The sequence below is a fragment of the Podarcis liolepis genome, assembly GCF_965112155.1.
Source record: "Podarcis liolepis genome assembly, chromosome: 5".
Classification (NCBI taxonomy): Eukaryota; Metazoa; Chordata; class Lepidosauria; order Squamata; family Lacertidae; genus Podarcis; species Podarcis liolepis.
Window position 1 is genome coordinate 17,340,646 of NC_139556.1, and position 23,114 is coordinate 17,363,759.

Consider the following 23,114-nt stretch of genomic DNA (forward strand, 5'->3'; position numbering starts at 1 on the left):
GATTATATTTGGAATTCTTCTCTCTTCTGGATATTTCCTATTTTCAGTAGCGTGGATGATATACCCCAGGGGTGGCCAACTCCCAAGAGACTATTACGGGGAGGAAAAGGAACAGCCACTCACCAACAGATCTGGGAAAGCAAACAGCCTCACTGAGTAAACTTCGTCTTCCGTTTTGCAGATTGTGCAACAATGAGACGAGGGGGTGGGACAGGGTTCTAATTTACCAATGCTGAGGAAAGGGAGCCAGCGATCTACCAAAACCTCCAGGGGATCTACCAGTAGATTACGATGGACCTGTCAAACATCCCTGATATACACCATTTGTTTATGTGGTTGGTGGAATGTGTAAGGTTATTTTAACGTTCAGTATTCTTATTTTTGTCCTTTTTATTACTGGTCTTTGTGCTCCTGAGGAACACATGTTGGGCATATTGCATTGTAAATTATTTGGGCCTTATTTTGAGGCTCTCCCTCCTTAAAATATTTTAAAATTTACAACCTTATCATATATGCAATAATAGTAATAGTCAACTATACATGACAGTAAATGGTTAAGGGAGCAGAACTTTGCTCCCTGGGAGAGTGACTGAGGACCGTAGGATGTTGAGGACCTCTCTCTGTGGGTGTAGAAACAGGTCTGCCAACAGATGCTCATGAAATGGCTGCAGAGACTGGTATGTTGGCAGCAGATCAGAGGAGGCCCCTTCCTTCTACTGACACACATCCAAAAGAGGCAAAAGCAACAGCAATCCTATACCAACCCGGGAGCTGTCAATGGGATGGGAAAAAATTAAAACAACAAATGGAAGAAAAACTCGGAAAAGCTGTTCCCACACCTTCCCACAGTCGCCCATATGATTGGCAGGGCTTAGAAGGAAGTGATTCCTTCACCACAGACCTTAGGATTGTTCTACCCAAATTCAAACAGGGGAACACTATTAAGCACAAAGACAAAACTGGAATACATACAGAGTTAATATGAACACATTGTTCTGGGTTTCCCAACCCGAGTCACACTTTGATACTTAGCTGCCAGTGTCTGAAAGGCAATCAACTTAACTACTGTTAGCTACTTTCCATGTTTATTAAAACTATTTCAGTTTATTAAGCCATGCCACACCTTTCTTGGTCTCAAAAGTGACTCCTACAATCAGCCAAAAGGTCTTCTAGCATGTAAACCAGATCCCTGGTACATCTCACCACTGATTGTACACCGAAGAAGGTCCAGTCTGAGAACCTCAGACTTTTCTAAAGATAACATCTGGTTTACAAAATCTTGCAAAATTTCACCGCTCTCCTACAATCCTGTCAGATCTAGTAGAAAATTTTCATTAATTGGTTGACAGGGCTCTCTCATGTCTTATATATCTCATCTCTCTCCTCCCCCCCCCCCGACTCCCAGCCATGCTATTTCTGATTCAAGATTTATTTGCTTTCAAAAGTGTAGCCAAAATGGCACCCTATAGGCACAATAAATAGGAATCAACTGACTTGGGGTAACCCTGAAGGGTATGTATGTATGTATGTATGTATGTATGTACTTATTTATTTAATTTGTTAGTTGCTTTATCCTGCTCTGGGCAACCCAAAGCGACTTAAAACCAGACACACACACACCTAAATACATTAAAGCCTAGAGGAGGAATGCATTAAAAATTATCACACCCACTTTTAAATGGCCACATATATAATGAGGGTTCTAGGTGAGCCTCCCTGGGGAGAGCATTTCAGAAAGCAGGGAGCCACTGCAAAAAAGGCCACTTCTCATGTTGCCACCTTCCTCTCATGGAGGGGGCATGCGAAAAAGCACCTCTGATGATGATTGCAGGGTCCGGGTTGGTTCACTTCGTATCTGGCTCTGGCACTGTTCAGACAATGACATCTGGGTCCTTCTTGGCAACAGAGCAAGACTTATTTCTGTTTGCACCATGGTATATTCTAGGGGTGGCCCTCCAGATGTGGCTGGATTTGTGCTATGCTGACTGGGGTCTACGGGAGTTGTAGTCCCACACCATCTGGGGGGTGGCACACATTCTCCACCCTTGCTACATTCCCTATGCTAAAGGCAGGCAATATTTAAAATGCATCAACATGCAAATGTGGCTTAGAACAGGATTCCCTGCCCATCAACTATTGAGTCAGCCTGGTAATGGGTGGAACAGATTTGGGCAATGCTGACAGGACAAACAAGCTGTAGGGAACAGGTACGTAACCATCCCATTTTTTTATTTGCTTCCCGTAACCAGAGCTTCCTCATGTGTTCATGATAAAGGAGTATATCAACCCAGTACTGAAATCCCCTTCTTCCTTTGTGAGCCATACTAAATACAGTCCGTGAGGACTTGCCAAGGTTATTTCTGTACAAATCCATGCCCCACCCCCTTGCCGTGTCTCACTTCTGAAGGCAAGCAGAGCCTGCTGCTAATTAAATGATTGCAATTCCTTGGCCAGACACACTGCAGTAGAAAACACCCAAGAGAAACCACTCCCTTCTCTTAGCAGCAGCCCCTGCAATTAATTCATCATTTGACACAACTGCATTAGACCTTGGTAGCAGTGGCAGAAAGAAGGCGCTGGCAGAGAAGTGCAGGGTACTGGGAATCAAAAAATGAGAGGTGCCATTGGGAGGATGTGTGCACATTTGAGAGCTGTGTCAATTCAACCAAAAAGTTATTGCTTGTTTAAAGGAGAGCTTGATGTTTTCATGGAACAAAATGAAATGAATCACACAGGTTTTTTGTTTTTAAAAAGGTTAGTTGAGGTGGGGTGAAGAGAATAGGCAGGAAAATGTATCTGTCCTTGCCATTTTCATTTATTCTTTATATTTTTTCTTCTACCATTGTGTTGGAATACAGTCTTCCATCAAATCAAAGAGGACTCAAGATGTATTTCTATCAATTGCTGTCATGCTTAACAATAGTTTAAGGCAGGGGGAAATATACTAAACAGCATAGCCAAATTTAATACATTTGTTTAGTCGTTTAGTCGTGTCCGACTCTTTGTGACCCCATGGACCAGAGCACACCAGTCACTCCTGTCTTCCACTGCCTCCCGCAGTTTGGTCAAACTCATGCTGGTAGCTTCTAGAACACTGTCCAACCATCTCGTCCTCTGTCGTCCCCTATCCTTGTGCCCTCCATCTTTCCCAACATCAAGGTCTTTTCCAGGGAGTCTTCTCTTCTCATGAGGTGGCCAAAGTATTGGAGCCTCAGCTTCAGGATCTGTCTTTCCAGTGAGCACTCAGGACTGATTTCCTTCAGAATGGAGAGGTTTGATCTTCTTGCAGTCCATGGGACTCTCAAGAGTCTCCTCCAGACCATAATTCAAATGCACCAATTCTTCGGCGATCAGCCTTCTTTATGGTACAGCTCTCACTTCCATACATCACTACTGGGAAAACCATAGCTTTAACTATACGGACCTTTGTTAGTAAGGTGATGTCTCTCTAATACATAGAAATTTAAATGTTCCTGTATCTGTTCTCCCCTAGCTGTTAAAAACTAGGCGGCACACTATATTATTACAATGCTTCCAGAGGACATATGATGGAAGGCTGACAGACTTTTAGAAAAGGAGTTCAGTTCATCAACTGTGGAGCAGCCATCAAAGATTCCTCCTCATGTGTCCTGCCTGTTTGAACGCATGGTACAGAAAAGTGAAGGTTAGAAGAGTATTCTTGCCAAATATTAGCAGAACACTCAAGCAATCTCAAGTGTGCTCACCAAATGATATAACTGACGCACCAGCATGTCATGATCAACAGTATCAGAAGCTGCAGAAAGACCTACCAGAATCAGTAAGGTTGAGTTGAGATGACATCTGTCTGTCTCGGGAGGCAATTGAGGAGCGTGAAGTCAAACTCTTGGGAGGTTGCAGCACCTGCTGTGGCTGTAGAGACTGATATGGGATACGGGAGAGATATGTTTTGTTGCAGCTTGGGCAGATGAAGGCGTCCAGTTGTGCTGTTGCAGATGCACCATGGCGTTTCTTCTCTCTGTGCTCCTCCCAGCAGTCATTCCTCCTCTGGTCCCTGCTGTGGATTCAAGACCTACCTGTCTCCAGGCACTGTGGTCCTCTGCAAGGGATTCCCACATGGCAGGGTTGATGTAACCAGCCTTCATGTCATGTTTGCAGACATCTTTGTAACACAGAGTTGGTCTGCAAATGGGCCTGGTGCCTGAAGCCAGCTCACAACAGAGCACGTCCTTGGGGACCTTGCCATCTTTCATTCTGTGGACATGACCAAGCCAACGTAGACAGCACTGATACAGGAGTGTGAACATGCTGGGAACGTGGGCTTGGAAGAACATGTCAGGGTACAATCATTCCTATTAATCCCAAGGCAAGGACTGGAAGCCATGAACCTAGTCAGTGCCACAGTGAGGCTGAAAACCAGAGTGGCTTCTCATTAGAAAGTGGGTAGTATCCAGAGAAGTTTTGAGCTGGAGAGCAACCACTCAGTAACCTCACCTACAAGTGGAAAGAAAGAACTAGGGGAATAGACAGTGCGAAAGTCTGAATCCTGACTAGCCAGTTAGGAGGTAGAGCTTTTGAAGAAAGGCCAAATAACTCTGGATTTAAGCTTGTCTGGTGCTCTTCCCTCCCTCAGCAAGGCATTAATAGTTTCAGTCAACTGAATGCCAAGCCTCTCCCAGCTGGCTTTTCACCAGCCAGTGTGGGTATGAATCAAATTTAGTTCTCCAGCATGCAAGATTTAAAAACTGGTAAAGGGACCGGGTGATCTGGGAGCTGAAGAAGTTGCAGGTTCGTCACAATGGGCAGTAGATGTTTCAGTCTCCGAACCACAAGTTGCTGAGGACCTGGAACAGTTCTGCTGGGTGACACTTAGATCACAATGGTAATTGAGAAGAAGGGTTTATTCACCACTGATAGTATTTAAATAAAAACTATGCTGCCTGCAATCAGGTCTGTTTCAGTGCAAATCATATGCCACCTTGGGAAAGGATTGGAGCTCAGTGGGAGAAAATCTACTTGGCATACAGAAGGTCTCATGTTCAGTCCCCAGCACCTCCAGGTAGAAGTGGGAGAGACCCCCATCTAAAACCCTGGAACACCACTGATGGTCAGTATAGACCAGGGTTTCCCAAACTTTTTTGGGACTACAACTCCCATCATTCCTAGCTAGCAGGACCAGTGGTCACAGATGATGGGAACTGTAGTCCCAAAACAGCTGAAGACCCAAGTTTGGGAAACCCTGGTGTGGACAGTACTGAGCTACATGGACTCAGTATATGGCAGCGTCTTATGTTCCTGCTGTTCCTTCCAATAGGTCATCTGAGAAGGAGAGAATCCTGTGCCGACCAGTGGGAGAAAAAGCCTGGGAGTATCTGGGTCAATGGCCGATGTCAGTCTGCTACCACACAACGTGAGCCACAGAGGAGGGCATCAGCAGCAACCAAGCCATTCTTCCTGCCACAAGGAACCACCTCCAAGCCTTAGTTCAAGGGAGAGACCTGTCAACTGAAGGAAATACATATCAGCTTCTAATGCACCAATCTATCGGTAGCATCCTACACAGTCTGGAGCCTTTTGTCTAGGAATGCTCTCTGTGTGAAGCTTTTCCTAGGCAGGGCGGGAGGGTGGGAAGCTGAGAAGAATATAGTCCAGGGCAACTTCAAGTAGTTGATTAAGCTGAAAGGATAAAGTCCAGATTCCTTCGAATCACTTTCAGATTCAAGTAGAGGATTTTGCTCCACTTGAATTATACTGTTGTTCTTCCAGTGGATAACTCTGAGTTAGCACCTTGCAGCTACCTTGGGAATTGTACCTTACCCCTAACAGAGATACCATTCTCAGCACCCTGAACAAACTACCGTTCCCAGGATTGTTTGGCAGCAGGAATTTGCTTTGAATGTCTTGTGTTTTTAAGGTACAGTGGTGTCCACAGCCACAATAATGGTAAGAAAATAAAAGGGATGTTTCCAGGAGGAGAGAAGGAGACCCCTGGTGGATTGATCCAGGTTGGAAGGGAGGAGGCTGGAACCAGAAAGAGATGTGTATAAACTGTGCCAAAGAAAGAGCTTTGACAGCAAGAAAAAGGGGAGGGAATGGATTGGGAGAAAGCCAAGGAGAGGGGGAGGTAGGAGAGAGAGAGAGAGAGAGAGAGAGAGAGAGAGAGAGAGAGAGAGACCAGCCTGGAAACCTAAAGGCTGCTTTCTGCTCGTCTACACTTGCCCCTTGTTATTTGCAAAGCTGGTTCAGAACTTCTGGATCACATGGTATTCCCTTGCTTTGGAGAAGGAAAAGAAAAGGGAGAAAGAGGAAGGTGAGGCAGAGGAAAGCAAGCGCCCCAGGCTGGTGTTGTTCCATCTTCCCCACCCCTTTGCTCTCTTCCTTGCACAGAGATGACAGGAGCCTCCTAGCCTCTGTGAAACTGAAGGGGGGGGGGTGCAGAGGAGCAGCAGGAGGCCAGATGATGAGCTCAGCAGTAGAGGGAAAATGTGAAACATGAAGAACCAGCTCACTGTTTGTGGAAGGATGGTGCTGCTCCAAGTGTTCCCGCTGCTGCATTTGCTCCCCTGTCTTGGCTCTGTGAAGGTAGGAGATCTCCTCTACTTAGAATTAAGTCTCTTGGCTGCTTAACGTTGTGATGGAAATGTGGCTGTGAAAATGCAATCTGGGCTGCGCAGGCAGGTTTGCGAAAGGGGTGGCAAATGCTGCGGTCGGGGAAGAGTTGTGTTCATTATTTCCTTCCTCGTCATGAGAATATAGCCAAATTTAAGGGAATCCTTAAATATACTGCATGTCTTTCCCATCTTCCAAATGCTGCATTAGAGACTTGATCTTCCAGTGCTGGTTGATTGTTTCATGATAAATGGGTGTGTGGTCTGGACTCAGAAACTGAAAGTACTAGGTGGGTGCTAGAATGGTTAAAGGTATCTAACTCCTCTGTCAGTATTTTTACAATGTGTGTGTGTGTGTGTGTGTGTGTGTGTGTGTGTTTAAGATAGCAAAGGAGGGTGTTGCTCCCCAACAGTTGTGAGTTGTAGCATCTTCATTCATGCTGGGCTAGGGTGGAGCTCCCTTAATCAAGCCCATCCCATGCTGTCTGACTTGCCAGTACATACAGCGAATGCAAATCCGCTGGCTGTCTCATTTGTTCCTTTGCAGCAGATCCCCAGGTGCTGTAATTTTGGTTGCCTTTGGTTTGCCTACCTATACTATGAGGAATACAATAGTTTCCGTTATGAAGAGCTTTGAAAAATTAAGACTCATAGAGGTCTACATCTTAAAAGTAGCATTTCCATGGAGAGAAGTATTGTTTTAAGCACTCATTCTTTCCTGAAGGTGCGAGAATCTTTACAGGGACTAGTTTTCTTTGGGCTAGAGAGAGACCTGGAGCTTCATAGCAAACATATATACAAACAGAGCCTATTGGAAACTAGTGGATTTCAAAAACAAGGCAGCACAACTAGTAATCCTGCTTCAAATTGCGAAGAAGAGCAATGAGCTAACTCACACATCTCTTCCGCCACACACTGTCTCCTCTCCCTTCCTCCCCCTGTTCTGATGGTTGTCACATTCCAAAGGCTGGAGTGAGATTCTAGTCCATTAAGGATCACTTTGGTTGTGTCGCTGGGTTTATAAAGGGAAATCATAGCAACAGACCTATTAATGCTAGCAATACAGCCGAACTCCAGTAAAACAAAATAGTATTTAAAACCGAATTTATGCTTGAGGCAATTAAAAAATAACAATGCCGTGAAATATGCTGTTACTTCTACAAAGCCAATCTGGTGTTTTGGAAAACTTTGATTTTAGTCCACTGGATAATTCAAGAGGCTGACCATTGAGGTGGATTATTTTGAGCATTTCTATCATCAGAGGACCTTCCTAAGTAGACGACATTGATAGTGACCCATAGTTTCATCGTTTGAATGCTGCAGCTCAACTCTATGCACTCTTATTTGGGTTTGGGAGTTGAATTCAGGGAGGCATGCATACCTTTCCCTTTTCTTTCTGTGAAGTCCATAAGCAGGGATGCTCATCTCGGTTTGACATTTTAATTGAACTGTCAATGATCCCAAGTTATTTTCCCTCAATAGATACCACCATTTCAGACCACATCAGTATATATGTGAAGTTGGAATTTTGAACACTGAAAAGTTAACATACCTTGGTTCTCATTTTCCATGTTGTCCATTCATTCAGTTCGGAGAGATCCTTTTCTCTTTGCTGCTGCTTATGTACAAAGGAAATGGAAATGGTACTTTATGAAACAGGGAAAATTGGGACAGGTGGTTTTGTGTTTGTGTGTGTTAAGTATATAGAGTCTGGAACTGTGAACAGTTCTTTGTCCAGTAGATGGTAGTCACAGAACATTTTAAAGCTTTGCAAGCTACTGAGTTGCACCAGTAGCTATTAAATCGAACATATGGAGATGATACTGGAAATTCATATGGAACAAAGACTTGAAACAAGCAGTGCAATTTCAAGCAACAGTGGCTTTCAAAGCTATGAAGGGTGTCCTTTCAGGGTTGTGTGTGGGACAGAGAGAGCTTGACACCTTTGGTTTGTTCTTCAGTGTCAAATAAATGCTGAATCAGTCAACCTTGGTAATGAAGAAAAGACAGAAGTAAAATGATATGGTTATCTCTCTTCTTCAAATGGGATGCCATTGCGCTCTCTCAAAGTCTTCTTGAATCAGATACATGTCTCCTCCTTACCCAGTTAGCCAGATTCTCGCTGGTCTCACAGCAATTCCCCAGCAGCATAGATCATTTCCCCACCTGAAGAATCAGAAACAGTCCTGTCCATCCCCAGGGCAGTGGGCTGCTCAAACAGGCACAGATTTGGGTTCATTCTCATAGGTCAGGGGAATGGACTTAACCTGCTCAGCAGCTATGCCCAGCATATCATTGTTCAGAATTATAATGACTTCTGCCCCGAGCAGCAGGTTGGAATCCAACAATGAGCTGACCAGCCATATGAGCTGGACCAGCAGCACCAGAGCCAAAGATGATAAAGAGGACATGAACTCCAGTACTCTTTAGAGCTGTACAAATGAGGGAATTTTGCAAGTGTATTTTGTCAATATCAAAGGCGTCTGAATATTGTCCTCTTTTGCATCTGTCTACCCTACGAACACCCTGCCTGAGTCTGTTAGCTACGGACCTCACAAGTGAGTGACCCCTGAATTGCTTCTTCCAGAGATGATGATGATGATGATGATGATAACAGTAATAGTAATAGTAATAGTAATTTATTATTTATACCCCGGCCATCTGGCTGGGTTTCCCCAGCCACTCTGGGTGGCTTCCAACAAAATATTAAAAATACAATAAAACATCAAACATTAAAAACTTCCCTAAACACTGAGGCTGCAGCTTCTCAAGAAACCAGCCCCCTCCACACCAAGGGACCCAGGCACCCTCATGCCTGCCCATCACTGCGGTTCACAAGTTGGGAGAAAACTAACAGAGAATTGCTAGGCTCTGGGCCAGAGGAATGCCCCTTTAAGGCCTTCCACTCCTTGCAGAAGGGTCTCATCCCAGGAACAAGATAGAAGATCAGTTGAATCCTAGCCCTCCTTAGAGCAAGTTGCTCACTGGGAGCTCTCCATGGTTCTGTGAGCCTGGACCCAACATGCCCTGTGAGCTTCCACTCGTGGTCAGATAGAGGAAGAACCGATGTGCAGGCTGTTCTAACACTGCCTCTGAGAGGCTCCAGCAAATCTCACAAGATAAGTTTGCATAAATATCCTGAAGCATGTTCTACAATTTATCCTCACTGTTTCCCTCAAGGCAGTGGGCTTATATTGTGGGACAGGACTTTGGGCTTCAGAACAGTATACCCAGCCCATCCATTCCTCTGCCCTGTGCCTGGACCTTATTCGTTTTCCAGCCAACAGCCAAGAGAAGCAGCTTAACTGAGATGTGCTTCAAATTGTTGCCATTTACTGGGGGCAGTCCCTAATTTATGGTCACATTTTTTTTCCTTTAAGGGATGTTCCATTAAAATTTTGTTAGTGTGATTTTCCTGAATGATTATACTTAAGGATCTCTCCAGATTCACTCGAACATGTGTAGGGAACCTTCAGCCCACCAGGCCATTTGGGGAGAATCAAGTCCACGATCCCCATGCTTAATGTCATTTGATGTCAGGTGCAAGAAAGCTCAAGCCATGTCTTCAAAGGTATAGTCAGGAGTGCATTCTTTGCAGCTAAAATTCAGGCCTTTTTGAATTGGATTTCCTTTCTGCTGCTTTGCACACCAGCCCAGGCACAACACAATGTTGGGCTGGAGAGGGAGGGTTACATTCTGCGCTTCTGAGAATGATTCTAGCAGGTCCTTCTTGATTTAGTGGAAGGGAGAGCTTCGTAGAAACATTTAGTATTCTGCCGGGTCAATGCAGGGAGGTCAGGGCAACAGGGAGGTGCCCTCTTTGGTGACCTGTTTTCTCTAAAAACAATGGAGGGAAAAACTGTCCTAAATTACTGAAACAAGTACCAATGTGGACCATTCATTACTCTGTGGTAGGTACAACGATTACTCTTTCAGCTGCCACCTGCAGCCTCTCTCCACCCCTTCTCCCTGCTCCCAGAGCACTTACATAAACTCCAAGTATAGATGAGCAGCCTTTCAGCAGCCCATGAGCAAAGCCCCTGCAGCCCAGCAATTATTCATCTAGTTGCTCCGAGGCAGAAGTGCAAATGGATGAAAGTGCAAATGGATGACAGCAAGGAGGGAGGCAGGCGACCCTGCGAATGCACGCGTGTTTCCACTGTGCTCTTAATGGGCTTCACAGCATTAGGGACAAAAATCTATGTTTATTTTATGGGATAATCATCTCTGCACGTTTGCTATTCCTTCCTCCCTCCCCTCCCCCCTGCCCCCACTCCCCCTTGCAGGCTTTCTTGGGATCCCAGCCCAGTCAGAATAATTTGCAGAACACAGGTAAGAATACAGCAGAAATTTACCGGTAATTTAGGTATTGTTATTCTCTCTAATTTCGTCTTTGTCATTATCAACGTTCTTTCTGCAACCAAATCTGTTTAGTCCCATGCTGGTCAGTTTGGAAGCAAACTGGATTCTAAAGGGACAAAATATATTAGTTTGCAAATTCAAATAAGGGTGGGGGGAATTAAATGGAAGCATCTCAGCCAGGCCTACAGCATGTTGAGGGTGTTCGCTGGTTAATAAAAAAGGGAAATGTATGTGTGTGATGGGGAGACTGGCTTGCTGGATAGAGAGAGAGTGTGTGTACCATGAGATTTAAAAGATTCTTCTTTCCTTGAACTCTGTGGAGAGACTTCAGGATGGGAGAACAGAACAGGGAAGAGGTGCGTGCTCCCTCAAATACTAATCCTCCATAGCCCCGAGAATCCACTCCTATCTCAAGGTCAGGTGAGCTGTGGCAGCGTTACCTAATGAGCAGAACTACTTCTGCTCCCAGGCAGGAAGGGAAGAAGTTCTCAGGCTTGGGCTTCTCCCATACAGCCACAAACTGGAGTGGAAGGCTTAACAAGAGTTCCAGTAGGCAAGGCACCGGTGCCTTGAATTATGCAAACGTTATATAAAATATGCATACATTTGCAAAATTTATGCAGGCCAGACAGTTTAGCTTTTCATGGTGCAAAGCTTGGACCAGTTTTCCTTTTTCTTTTTCTCAACCCACCCACAGAATAGTGGGCACAGGCTCAAGAGAGAACACTGACCTGAAAGTTCCCAATGGAACCTTTACTATGAAAAGGGGTAGATAAGTGGGTGGATTTAAAGAGACGGAGAACATGAATAAACATAGTTGGGAGTGATGGTGAGGTTGTTTACTGGGGAGAAAGTGACAGCAGCTGCTTCCCCCATCTCATTGCATCCCTCGTCTGAACAGGCTGCTTCCCTGTTCCCCACAAAGCCTCAATTAGAAGGATGCTATATCATGATGTAATGTCGTTCTAGAGGCATTATTCGGGCTCTGGCGGGGGGGCACTGTTTCCCCCCCAAAAAATGCCTCTGGAACAATGTTTGGACCATGCTACTGTCCAGCGTGGGCTGCCATTCCCAGGCCCTAGCAATGCTTCTTGGATGATGCTATGTCATGATCATAACATAGTGAAGCGCTTCGAAGTGGCGATGGTGAGAGTGCTAATAGAAGAATGCCACTTCCAAAAAACAAAAGGGGAGCAAGAGAAACCGCTGCCATCACGTGGGCAGAGGTGGGCAACCATGATGACAATGGGTCTGGAAATCAAGACTTATGAGGAACAGGTTATATATATATATGTTTGAATAATTTTGTTTATAAAAAGATAGAGTAAAAGAAAAAGAGAGAAAGAAAAAAGTGAGTGAGGGGAAATAGAGACAAAACACTGTTACATTACCGTTCATTAATATATAGATGTGTATATTCTTATTATCCTAATGCCCACATAATTATCAATAACCGAATACATTCTGTGTAAACTCATTCCAAATATCATTCTTTTATCCAAAGAAAGTCTGTGTCCATAAGTTCATATGCTGCCAATGTTGTCAAGCCATTGATTAAGGGGAATTTTATCTCTATGCTTCCAGTTCGTCAGTTATCAGTTTCCTGGCCACCATTGGGGCATGTAGAATCCATTTTCGCTATCCTGTTGTCAAATTTCCATACAATGGAAGAAAATATTTACCTCTGGAATTCCCCCCTCCCAATTGTGTCTTGTTTATATAGTTTATATAGGCCTTATGAGGAAACAGTTGTGGGAGTTGGGTATGTTTAGCCTGCAGAAGAGAAGGCTGAAACGTGATATGATTAGCCATCTTCAAATATCTGAAGGGCTGCCACATGGAAGAGGGAGCAAGCTTCTTTCTGGCTGCTCCAGAGGGTAGGACCCAAACCAATGAAATCAAATTATGAAAAACCAGATTCCAACTAAACATTAGGGAGACCTTCCTGGCAGGAAGAGCTGTCCAACAGTGGAGCGGACTCCCTTGAAAGGTGGTGGACTCTTCTTCCTTGGAGGTTTCTAAGCAAAGCTTGGATGGCCACCTGCCAGGGATTCTTTACCTGTGATTCCTAGGGGGGGTGAACTTGATTATCCTTTGGCTCCCTTCCAATCCTACAAGTCTTTGATTAAACAAGCCTCCTCAATGTTCTAAACACTTAAAAGTTTATGGTGCCTCCCCATTTGCCATTCACAATAAAATCAATACTAAACAGTCAAATAAACTTTTATTTTTTGAAATGGCACATGTATGCAAAAACTAAAGTAGCTCATTTCAAATTTTTCTAGATGACTACTTTGACACTATATATATATATATATTGCCAAATTATTACAAAAGCATTCTCTTTTTTGGTGCCTCTGCTTTGCTGGTGCCCTGAGTCCATGCTGAGTCTGCCAACTGAATAATCCAGCACTGCCAAAGAATATAAGAAGAGAGTGCTGGATCAGGCCAAAGGCCCATCTAGTCCAGCTTCCTGTTCTCACTGTAGCCAACCAGATGCCTCCCCTCTACCCCGCAAATGGCTAAAATGGCACCAAATTTTCCAGGCCACAGAAAGAATGGGCGTTTTCAGCTCATCTCTACCTGCAGATGAGGAGCAAACCGAAAGATAATAACTTGCCTCTGGCACTTCTGCCTACCATATTTTTCGCTCCATAAGACGCACCTAGTTTTTAGAGGAGGAAAACAGGGGGAGGAGGGGGGATTATGAATTAAACATGGATGTATGATTTTTGTGGTTCATTCTGTGGCTACAGACATGATATGTGATTTGACGGTGAGTCAGTGCAAAAACCCTGAGAATCCATGTGGATCCGTGCTTTGTAACCATGTTTTTGCGTCATTGTGGCCCCACGAAACAGTGGGTGTGTGATTTATTCATGCAGGCTATAGCCATGGACATGCTATGTGATCTGATGGTGAATTTGGGGGGACCCAGTGCAAAAATCCTGAGGATCCATGTGCTTTTACCTCTCCCCCTCCCAGGTAGCCTCCTTTATATCTAGAGTCCCTTATCCCTCCCGATTGCTTGCCGATCAGCTGCTCAGCGGTTTTGTTTCAACACCCCCTTCCCTCTTTCTAAAAAAAAAAGGCATGGTCTGCTTTTCGCCCTGGGCAATTCGGCTCCAGGAACCACACATTCACTCCATGACGCACAGACATTTCCCCTTACTTTTTAGGAGGAAAAAGGTGCGTCTTATGGAGCAAAAAATACGGTAAGTTGTTCCCAGAGGCAACTTAAGCCAAGTTTTTCTTTTTCTCTTCTGCTTCCAGTATCTGGTGCATGTGAGATGGAGCCCTTAGGATATTACAACGGCTCGCTGTCTGTGACATTGTCTGGGTCGGCGTGCTTAAACTGGTTGGACTTTCCTGATTACGTTCATCAGTATCCAAACCGGGGCTTAGGGAATCACAACTACTGCAGAAATCCAGAAGGTGGCGCCACGCCTTGGTGCTTCTACCAACTTGCCTCTGGAGCCGTAGGCTGGGCCAACTGTGACTGCAGCCAAGGTGAGTACCAAGAGTGTCGCGCCACTGAGTCTTCTAAAGAGACGGCTGCAAACATTATGTGCTAGGAGTGCTTGCAAGGTGGAAGGAACTGCTCGCCTCCCATTTAAGAACTCAAAAGATCTGAAAGTCAATGGCTGCAAAAGAAGAAAGGATAAGGTTGAAGCAACAGGAAAAAGTGGAGGAGGGTAGTCTCAGCTTTTGCCAAGGTGATAATACTTTGATTCCTAAGAATCTAGGAACTACCTCCCTTGTTTCTGCTGCAACTCTGGGTGTCCTTCTCTAGGAACCTGTTTTCATGGTTAGAGGGGCTCTGAAGCTGGAGCCCCAAACTAAAAGAACTATTCAGGGTCTTTGCTTGACTTGCTTTGTTGTGTGTGTGTTTTGATGTGGGGAGATTGCCCTTAAACATTGCTCGGCCTTTTCAAAGATTTGGTGCAGTACTGTTTGGCTTCTCTCTGTTTTGATACAGGTGCCGTGCGACTGATTCAGAGTGGCAGGGTGGAGCTGTACTTCAATGGGCTGTGGGGCACTATCTGTGGGGATGACTGGACAGACTGGGATGCCAGTGTGGTCTGCAGACAGCTGGGACTCAGGTAGGGATGTCTCATTGTGGGGAAGCAGCACCTCTTTCTTATGCTAGATGCTGGAGACCATAATTCCCTTGATATTCTTGCGTGCAAGCCCAATCTCCGAGCAGTGCGAGATTCCAGGGGTTCCAGGTGTTCACCCACGGTTCGTGTTTCCTTTTGGAATCAGGCACAGTGGAGACTGTGGTTTCTTTATGATATATGGTTCATTTGCACATCCCTGAGCCTGTGATGGAGGGGTTCACGGCATTAACACCCCCAAAAGGTCTTGTTTCTCCCATAGCCACCGCCTTGGACTCCAACCAGAAACCAACCATTGCTCTAAAACATTGCTCTGACTCTCTTTCCAGTTTGTTGCTTTTCTTCTAGGTCACATCACCATAGCTGTCAAGCGTCCCTTATTTGGCGGGACTGTCCCTTATCCCAGCGCCATGTCCCGCTGCTGTCCCTTATTGATGATGTCCCTTAAATTTCCCGGGTTTTAAAGGAAGCAGCTCCTCTCCCTCCTCCCTGCTGGCCAACTCCAACTGTGTTGCTTGGCTGTGTTGCTCACCCAATAAGGAGACTAAGAACGACTGGGGGGTGGAGCTTGCATGCCTTGTGCTGATCAAATCGGCTGCCTTGCCTGGGGACTCGCCTTTGCTCAGCACTTCCCAGTGGAGAGATGATGGTGGTTTTCCTTGCTGCATCTCCTTTGTCGGGTTGCTGCGCTATGGGAACCACCACTTGAGGCTTCGTTTGGCTGCTGGTTGACTAAAATCCCTTATTTTGGCTGCTGATCCCTTATTTTCGAGGCTGCTGGTCCCTTATTTTCAAATCTGTAAGTTGACAGCTATGCAACACTGCAACTCAGCTCTAACTGTGTCTTCATCCTTTTAACTAACCATGAGTTGCGGGAGGGACCCCATCCATTTGCCATCTCACACTGAACCCCTTCCTTTTGTTTCCCTTAATGGCCCATCACCCATGTGATCATCTCAAACAGGAATCTAGCCTGGCTGATATTTTAACACTTGATGGATCCAGAGTTTAGAAGGGTTTCTGCATACAGTCTACTTCCTCCCTGCCCTACCCCCCAAAAACTCATAACAATATTATTGAAAACATACATTTTACTCATTCCTAAACAGACAAAGAGACAAAGGCAGTCTAAATATATTAATTTCCCACAACCCCAATGTGAGGAAAACCTGACCTTCAAGGATAAAGGGGCCACCGATGAATAGGGCAAATATGGCAAACCAATCACAACTGGACAAATAGAGAGAGAGCTTCTGCCTCCCTAGAGTGGATTAACATTTCCTCCATAGGTGGTCTTAGGTAGTCTTCATTTAAATAAAGAGAGGTTCATAAAACTTGTAGCACTTTTCCCAATTGGGCTGGAGCAACTGAATGATCCTCTGAAACTCTCTTGCCTATACATATCTCATCTCTTCTGTAACAATGCAGTTCAGTTCCATATGGGAGAATTTGCAACTTTTTCTTAAGTCAACAATGAAAAACTGGATTGCTTATAGTATGTAAGAAGAAAATGTTGTATCTAAAATGGGACTTAATTTGTACATACACACCACTGTAGCACCAGCACCCAAATCAGCAACCCCCCTTCCATGCACAACTGTTTTTTACTTATTTTATCTTGCCAATAAAAATGTACGGTATATCCACAGAATCCAAGCATATAAAGAAGAAGGCTAGGATAGAACCCTTTCCCACTGACACCCAGCTTCTAGGTGCAAAACTGGTTTCTTTTTAGTGGAGGAATATTCAGTCATGTGATATGCCTCCTGGTTTTTACCACATCAAAGAGGACCAGAACAGTGTTATGGTATTTTGTTGTTATTATTACTATGACTTTTAATCTCCATTGGACTTATTGCATGCTCTACTTTCCGGCTTAGCGAAATTGGCACAGCCCAAAGGGAGAGTTATTCTGGTTTGGGTCCAATACCCTTCCACCTGCAGTCCGCAAACTGCCGTGGGGATGAGAAGATGTTGTTGCAATGTAGCTACCAAGAGATGTTCAGAACCTGCAAACACGGAAATGCCGTGGCCAAATGTGCCCCACCACAAGGTAAGCCAGAGAATTAATTTAATTTTGTTTACTAAAAGTAAAAGCACACCCCAAAGACCATTCCAGCCCTTTTAGCAAAATGGCAAGCAACAAACCATCATTCTTAACGGTGCTGAAAAAGGCACGACACAGGTATTTTTGCCCAGGATGCACACGTGAACACAACTTGCGTATTTCATTGCCTAATTGTTGTCTGGTCAAAGAAGATTTTGAAGCATTATGAAAACCTGCAGACTCCATATACAGTGGTACCTCAGGTTATGAACTTAATTCATTCTGGAGGTCCTTTCTTAACTGGAAACCGTTCTTAACCTGAGGCGTGCTTTTCCTAATGGGGCCTCCCGCTGCCACCGCACTGCTTTCGCATGACTTCCGCCTGCATCCCGGGGCAAAGTTCGCTACCAGGAGCATCTACTTCCGGGTTAGTGGAGCTCATTACCTGAGGACGGTACGTAACCCGAGGTACCACTGTACTAGAACCAACAGTAGGCTGATGCTGTGCACTCCCATTGCTGGTGTTTGAAACCATGTACACTTGATCCCTATAGATCCTTTAGTTTCTTGAGGAATATTCTTGTTTTCTCTTATTATGGGTTTGCCCCCTTTCTCTTTTGTTACAGCAGTAGAAACATTAGGAGTATAACCCCTGAAGCAACGAGGTTTCGTTGAACAAAAAAAATAAAAATAAAAGGTTTTACTGTTATTGCTAAATGACTGTTGTCCTTTGCTACGAGAAGTCAGTTTTTATTTTACTTTCTATGTTCTTTCTTTCTTTCTTTCTTTCTTTCTTTCTTTCTTTCTTTCTTTTCTTTTCTTTTCTTTTTGTCTCTCCCTTCCTGAAGAGCAGGTGTAGGATCTCCACTTCGTCTGGTGGGGGGCAAAAAGAGCTTTGAGGGTCGAGTGGAAGTCTATCATGGTGGCCTTTGGGGCACCATTTGTGACGACCAGTGGGATGACAAAGATGCTGAGGTGATTTGCAGACAGCTGGGCTTCAGGTAATCTGTCAATGCCTCTACTTTATGTGGGGACATTTATGAACGCAAAGCTGCCATACTGGATCACATTTCTTGTGTGATGGTGAAGTAACTCTGTGGGTCCTCACGGTGTGCAATGTTTGTCTCCCTCCAAGCGGATCCCCAAAGGCCGTGTCATGGGCTCAATTTGGACAGGGCTTGGGCCCAATCCTGCTGGATGAAGTGGAGTGCTCAGGCAATGAGCTTTCATTGGACCAGTGCAAGAAAAGTAGCTGGGAAGAACACAACTGTGACCACATTGAAGATGCAGGGGTAATCTGTGACCCCTTTGCAGGTATGGATGCCTCTGACACTTCTGCAGAGAACATGCGGCTTGTTGGAGGCAGACCCTCATGAACCCTTTATCTCATTGAGATGGCAAATAATTGGCTGCATTGTACCGCTTCTGAGTGCTGGTGGGGACTCCCAGATTCTCTGTGAGTCTAAAACTAGTAAACAAAGGAGACCAGCCTAGCCTCCTCCCTGTTTTCTATATGCAGTAATCTGTTTATTTTGTAGGGTGGTGACTTCGTTTAGATAAGCTCCCACCTGCAGTCTAAAGTGGTTCAGCTCAGGCACGGGTTTCCTATCCCCAAATGCTGCAGTCTGCTCCCTTCACTATTCCATGATTCCTTATAGCAGTATATACACAGGAGCTTCTGTGCTAAACGCAGAGGGGGAGTAATGGAAAGCTGCTATAAGAAGATTGAAGTTGGGGAGGACTTGGATGATGCAATGAAGGCAGGCTTGTTATCTCCTTGCCAGTTTCTGGCTGAAGCCTTTAGGGAAAACATGAATGAAATAATATGTGAGGGGGGGCATTGTTTTTGTCTGTTATTATGCTATTGTAAACTGCCCCACAATCTTCATAGGTTTAGATAATAAATTTAAAAAAACATATACTTCCAGCCTCTCTTGTGCAACTAGGGAGGTTAGAAACATGATAATATGAAAAGGAATAAAGTGGAGATTCTGAGATTTGATTTCAGTGCTGACTTCTCTCTTCAAATGCAAAAAACCCCCCAAAACTATCTGAGGCAGCACATTGCTGGTGTTTTCCAACTTATTTATTATCATATTATATTTGTGCATTTAATTTTCATTCGTTTAAGTGCATGCATGAAACACAAGCTTAACTTGGTCTCATTAAAATAAACAGCATTTAAAAGTGTTTGACTTGGGCTTGACATTGTAGCTGCTGTGTTTTAATATAAAGTCATTGTCATGGTTTGGAGTAATCAGGACCTCCTGGCTTTGCCCTACAGCAGAAGGCTATAGGGTAGGCATCCCCAAATTCGGCCCTCCAGCTGTTTTGGGACTACAACTCCCATCATCCCTAGCTAACAGGACCAGTGATCAGGGATGATGGGAATTGTAGTCCCAAAACAGCTAGAGGGCCAAGTTTGAGGGTGCCTGCTATAAGGCATCTAAGCTGTCGTTCTCGAAAGATTTATTGCCAAGAGACACTTCTGGAAGATAATTGGGAGTGTTCACCTCTTGGACTGTGTGTAGTATTCAGGATCATAGGATGGGAGGGAAGGAATCTTCCTGCTTAATCACTTGCCTATCCTTCTCTCTCTCATGCTAGCAGAAGGTACTATTCGACTGGCAGGAGGCCACAAACCGAATGAAGGAAGGGTGGAGGTATACCACAATGGAAGCTGGGGATGCGTGTGTGATGACGGCTGGACAGGTATTAATGCCCAGGTGGCTTGCAGACAGCTTGGCTTCAGGTAAATGCAAGTCTAAATAATATTGTGTGTGTGTGTTTTGTTTTGTTTTGTTTTTCAAAGGGGTTTTAGATTAGCCAGCTGTGTGGGTCAATTATGACAAACTAGTTAGCAGAGCCCATGGTGTGCAAACTCACTTCAAACCACAGTTTCTGATTCTGGCTTGCTGGCTGGCAAGAAGCCAGGGTTTGTCATCTTAGTCACTGCACCAAACCATAGTTAATCTTCCTCAATTATGACTAGTTGCGGTATCTCAATCAAGACAAAACCTTGCATATAAAAACTGACTTCACAATTGGAGAGCAACACACAGCTCCTGATGCTACTTTTGTGGATTGCCCTCAGTAAGAAGGGAAGATCTTGAAGAGTGTGGAAATGGTGCAGATTTTCTGTTTTATACAAATGTTTAAATATGTTAAATCTCCAAAAGAAACAATAGCTCACAAAATTATATTTTTTACAAAATGTGCACAATCCTATGTATGATTAATATTAGGTTTTTTGCTATTATTATAATACCATGAACATACCCAGAATGACATAAGCAAACAAGGCAAGTCGGTATACATACAGGGCATAGAATCCAGATTTTAGCTGTGAGGGTGAAACAGAGAAAAATGAGAGAAGGGAAAGCTAAAAATACCAAAGGATCCTGCCTTTAGTCCTTGTAAAAAGCACTGTTTTGTTAGAGTTAAATGAGAAACAAGGGAATTATTTATTCCTACACCCTCCCTTTCATACATACATACATACATACATACATAATTGTATGTCGCCTTTGCACAGTTCAAGTTTACAACATGAAAAAAAAAATGTAACTGCAACATAAAAAGTAGTCATAAACAATAAATAAATAAAACATAAAAAATACACCACCAATTTCCACATAAATCACAACAAGATCTCTAATAAAGGTACAAAAACCAACAGCAACCCCTACCCACAACAAACCCTCCAAACAACGCCACAGCCCAAGGGTCTGTTCAGCAGCCTCAGCTTTTGTAGCTGGAGTCAGTCCTGGCCCTGCCCTCCCAGACCAGGCGGGGAAAGGCCTGCAAGGCAGAGAGCAGGCCTTCTAGGATTTCCAGTGCTTTCTGAGTACACTGTCAAGTATCTGCAGGGCCCCGTAAGAAAGCATAGCTACAGGACCTTCCTTTGCATTGATGGGTTCAAAGGGATATTGAGCCCTTGCTGGTTAAGATGGATGCTCTGCACAGGAATCCCTTGAGGAAAAGATCTGCTATCAACATCTTTGCTTGCTTCCTCCAGTGGTCCTGCACAGCTGGCAGCAGAGGGGGAATTTGCTTCTGGACAAGGCTTCATCTTACTGGATGATGTGGCTTGCACAGGCAGTGAGCTGTCGCTCTTTGACTGCCCGCACAGCAACTGGGGGCAGCACGACTGCTCACACGAAGAGGACGTGGGTGTCCATTGCTCCCCCGATAGCAACAGGATCACCGAAGAGGCTACAGGTAACTAGCTATGGATTCTCCAGGGCAGTGAGAGCTTGGTGCTGACGCAACTTTGTGCAGTACATTCCCTCGTTGGGAAATCCACTTGGATTGTAGAGCTCAAAGTAGTTGGCCTTCTTTTATCCATTTACTTCAGGCCAAGTGGACATGATAGCAGTTTGTTTGTGTGTGCACCTGCCTTGTTCACACATCAGAGGGGCAGGATTTAATTTTTACATTAAAAGGGATACACACACGAGGGACACTGAAGCCTCTTCTCCATTGGTAGAGGTACTTTTCTTGGATCCTGGCTCTAATCGCAGCTGGTCTGCGAGGAAAGTGAGAGAACAGGAGGGAGGTAATATGGCGGGTGGCAAGACTCAGTTTGTTTCTTTCACATCCTCATTTCGATGTTAAGAATTAGGTGCACACCCACCCACTCCATCCCACATGTGAACAGGACAAGTGAAAGCGTCGCATCTTGTTTGGCTCCTAGAGAGTGTACCTGGACCTGTTCTTGCTGTTAGTTTCCCTTTAGCTGTAGTTGGCGCTGTGGGTTAAACCACAGAGCCTAGGACTTGCCAATCAGAAGGTCGGTGGTTCGAATCCCCGTGACAGGGTGAGTTCCTGTTGCTCGGTCCCTGCTCCTGTCAACCTAGCAGTTCAAAAGCACGTCAAAGTGCAAGTAGATAAATAGGTACCGCTCTGGCGGGAAGGTAAACGGCGTTTCTGTGCGCTGCTCTGGTTCGCCAGAAGCGGCTTAGTCATGCTGGCCACATGACCTGGAAGCTGTACGCCGGCTCCCTCGGCCAATAAAGTGTGATGAGCGCTGCAACCCCAGAGTCAGTCACGACTGGACCTAATGGTCAGGGGTCCCTTTACTTTTACCTTTAATCCCATCAGACAAATGAGCTGAGGAGTGAATTAGTACAGTCATACCTTGGAACCCGAACACCTTGGTACTTGGACATTTTGGCTCCCAAATGCTGCAAACGTGGAAGTGAGTGTTCCGTTTTGTGAATGTTCTTTGGAAGCAGAACGTCCGACGTGGCTTCTGATTGAATCTGAAGCTGTGCTTTGGTTTCTGAACATTTTGGAAGTCCAACGGACTTCCAGAACGATTTCCGTTCAACTTCCAAGGTGCAACTATACTTCAGAAGAATGGATGTCAGTTAGCCTTTTCTAATCAAGTGTTATCACATCCACACCATACATTTAAAGTGCTCTTACGCCACTTCATGCCAAGAATACTTGACACTATAGTTTATTCCTCATAGAGCTACAACTCCCAGCACCCTTAACAAATTACAGTTCCCAGGATTCTTTGAGGAAGCCATGTGCTTTAAATGAATGGCATGGATGTGACCTGTGTGTTGTTTCCTTCTCCTTCATTTTATCTATTTCACTTCCTTGATTTCAGGCCAGGTTATTTAAGTTCCACAACAAATGGAGCTTCTTGGTTCCCAAACACGTTCTTCCTTTCTGTCTGTATCTCTCTCCCCTCCCCCTTTTTAATTAAGCCGATCTTATTTACAAGAAGAGCTTGCCTCCATACTAACTCTGGGTGGGATGTGTTAGTCCTGCCACTTGCTCTGATCTAAAGCTAAAGATCAGGTTTTCCTTGGAAAAGGAGCAGGGGAAAACCGCTTGGACCCATGGCCTTTCTAGAAATGGGACAAGCAGAAGTGTGGATGAACTCTTCGTTTTATGTTGGTTTCAATGTATGTGTTGCCTTTTGTAAGTCACTTCAAGTTACTTTTACTTAAAAAGGGACTAATAAGTTCAATAAATTATAATAAA

The 23,114-nt window shown here is 44.7% G+C and overlaps 1 protein-coding gene across 3 annotated transcripts in view; it reads left to right on the forward strand.

The window, feature by feature from the left end:
* The first annotated feature begins 204 nt into the window (after window positions 1-204).
* The window catches only part of LOC310706504 (neurotrypsin-like), a 36,071-nt gene continuing 13,161 nt past the window's right edge, over window positions 205-23,114 (forward strand). Inside the window, exons 1-11 of one of the 3 annotated variants that reach the window (XM_083502516.1) lie at window positions 205-348; window positions 5,294-5,526; window positions 6,367-6,561; window positions 10,874-10,919; window positions 14,223-14,459; window positions 14,929-15,052; window positions 16,948-17,120; window positions 17,968-18,115; window positions 18,250-18,428; window positions 19,722-19,866; window positions 21,133-21,335. In XM_083502516.1, the coding sequence (XP_083358642.1) occupies window positions 6,472-6,561; window positions 10,874-10,919; window positions 14,223-14,459; window positions 14,929-15,052; window positions 16,948-17,120; window positions 17,968-18,115; window positions 18,250-18,428; window positions 19,722-19,866; window positions 21,133-21,335 (1,345 nt within the window). In that variant the 5' untranslated portion in view covers window positions 205-348; window positions 5,294-5,526; window positions 6,367-6,471. Of the gene's footprint in view, window positions 349-5,293; window positions 5,527-5,619; window positions 6,562-10,873; window positions 10,920-14,222; window positions 14,460-14,928; window positions 15,053-16,947; window positions 17,121-17,967; window positions 18,116-18,249; window positions 18,429-19,721; window positions 19,867-21,132; window positions 21,336-23,114 lie in introns of those variants that run through there. The other 2 variants (XM_083502517.1, XM_083502518.1) reach the window with 2 other exon arrangements.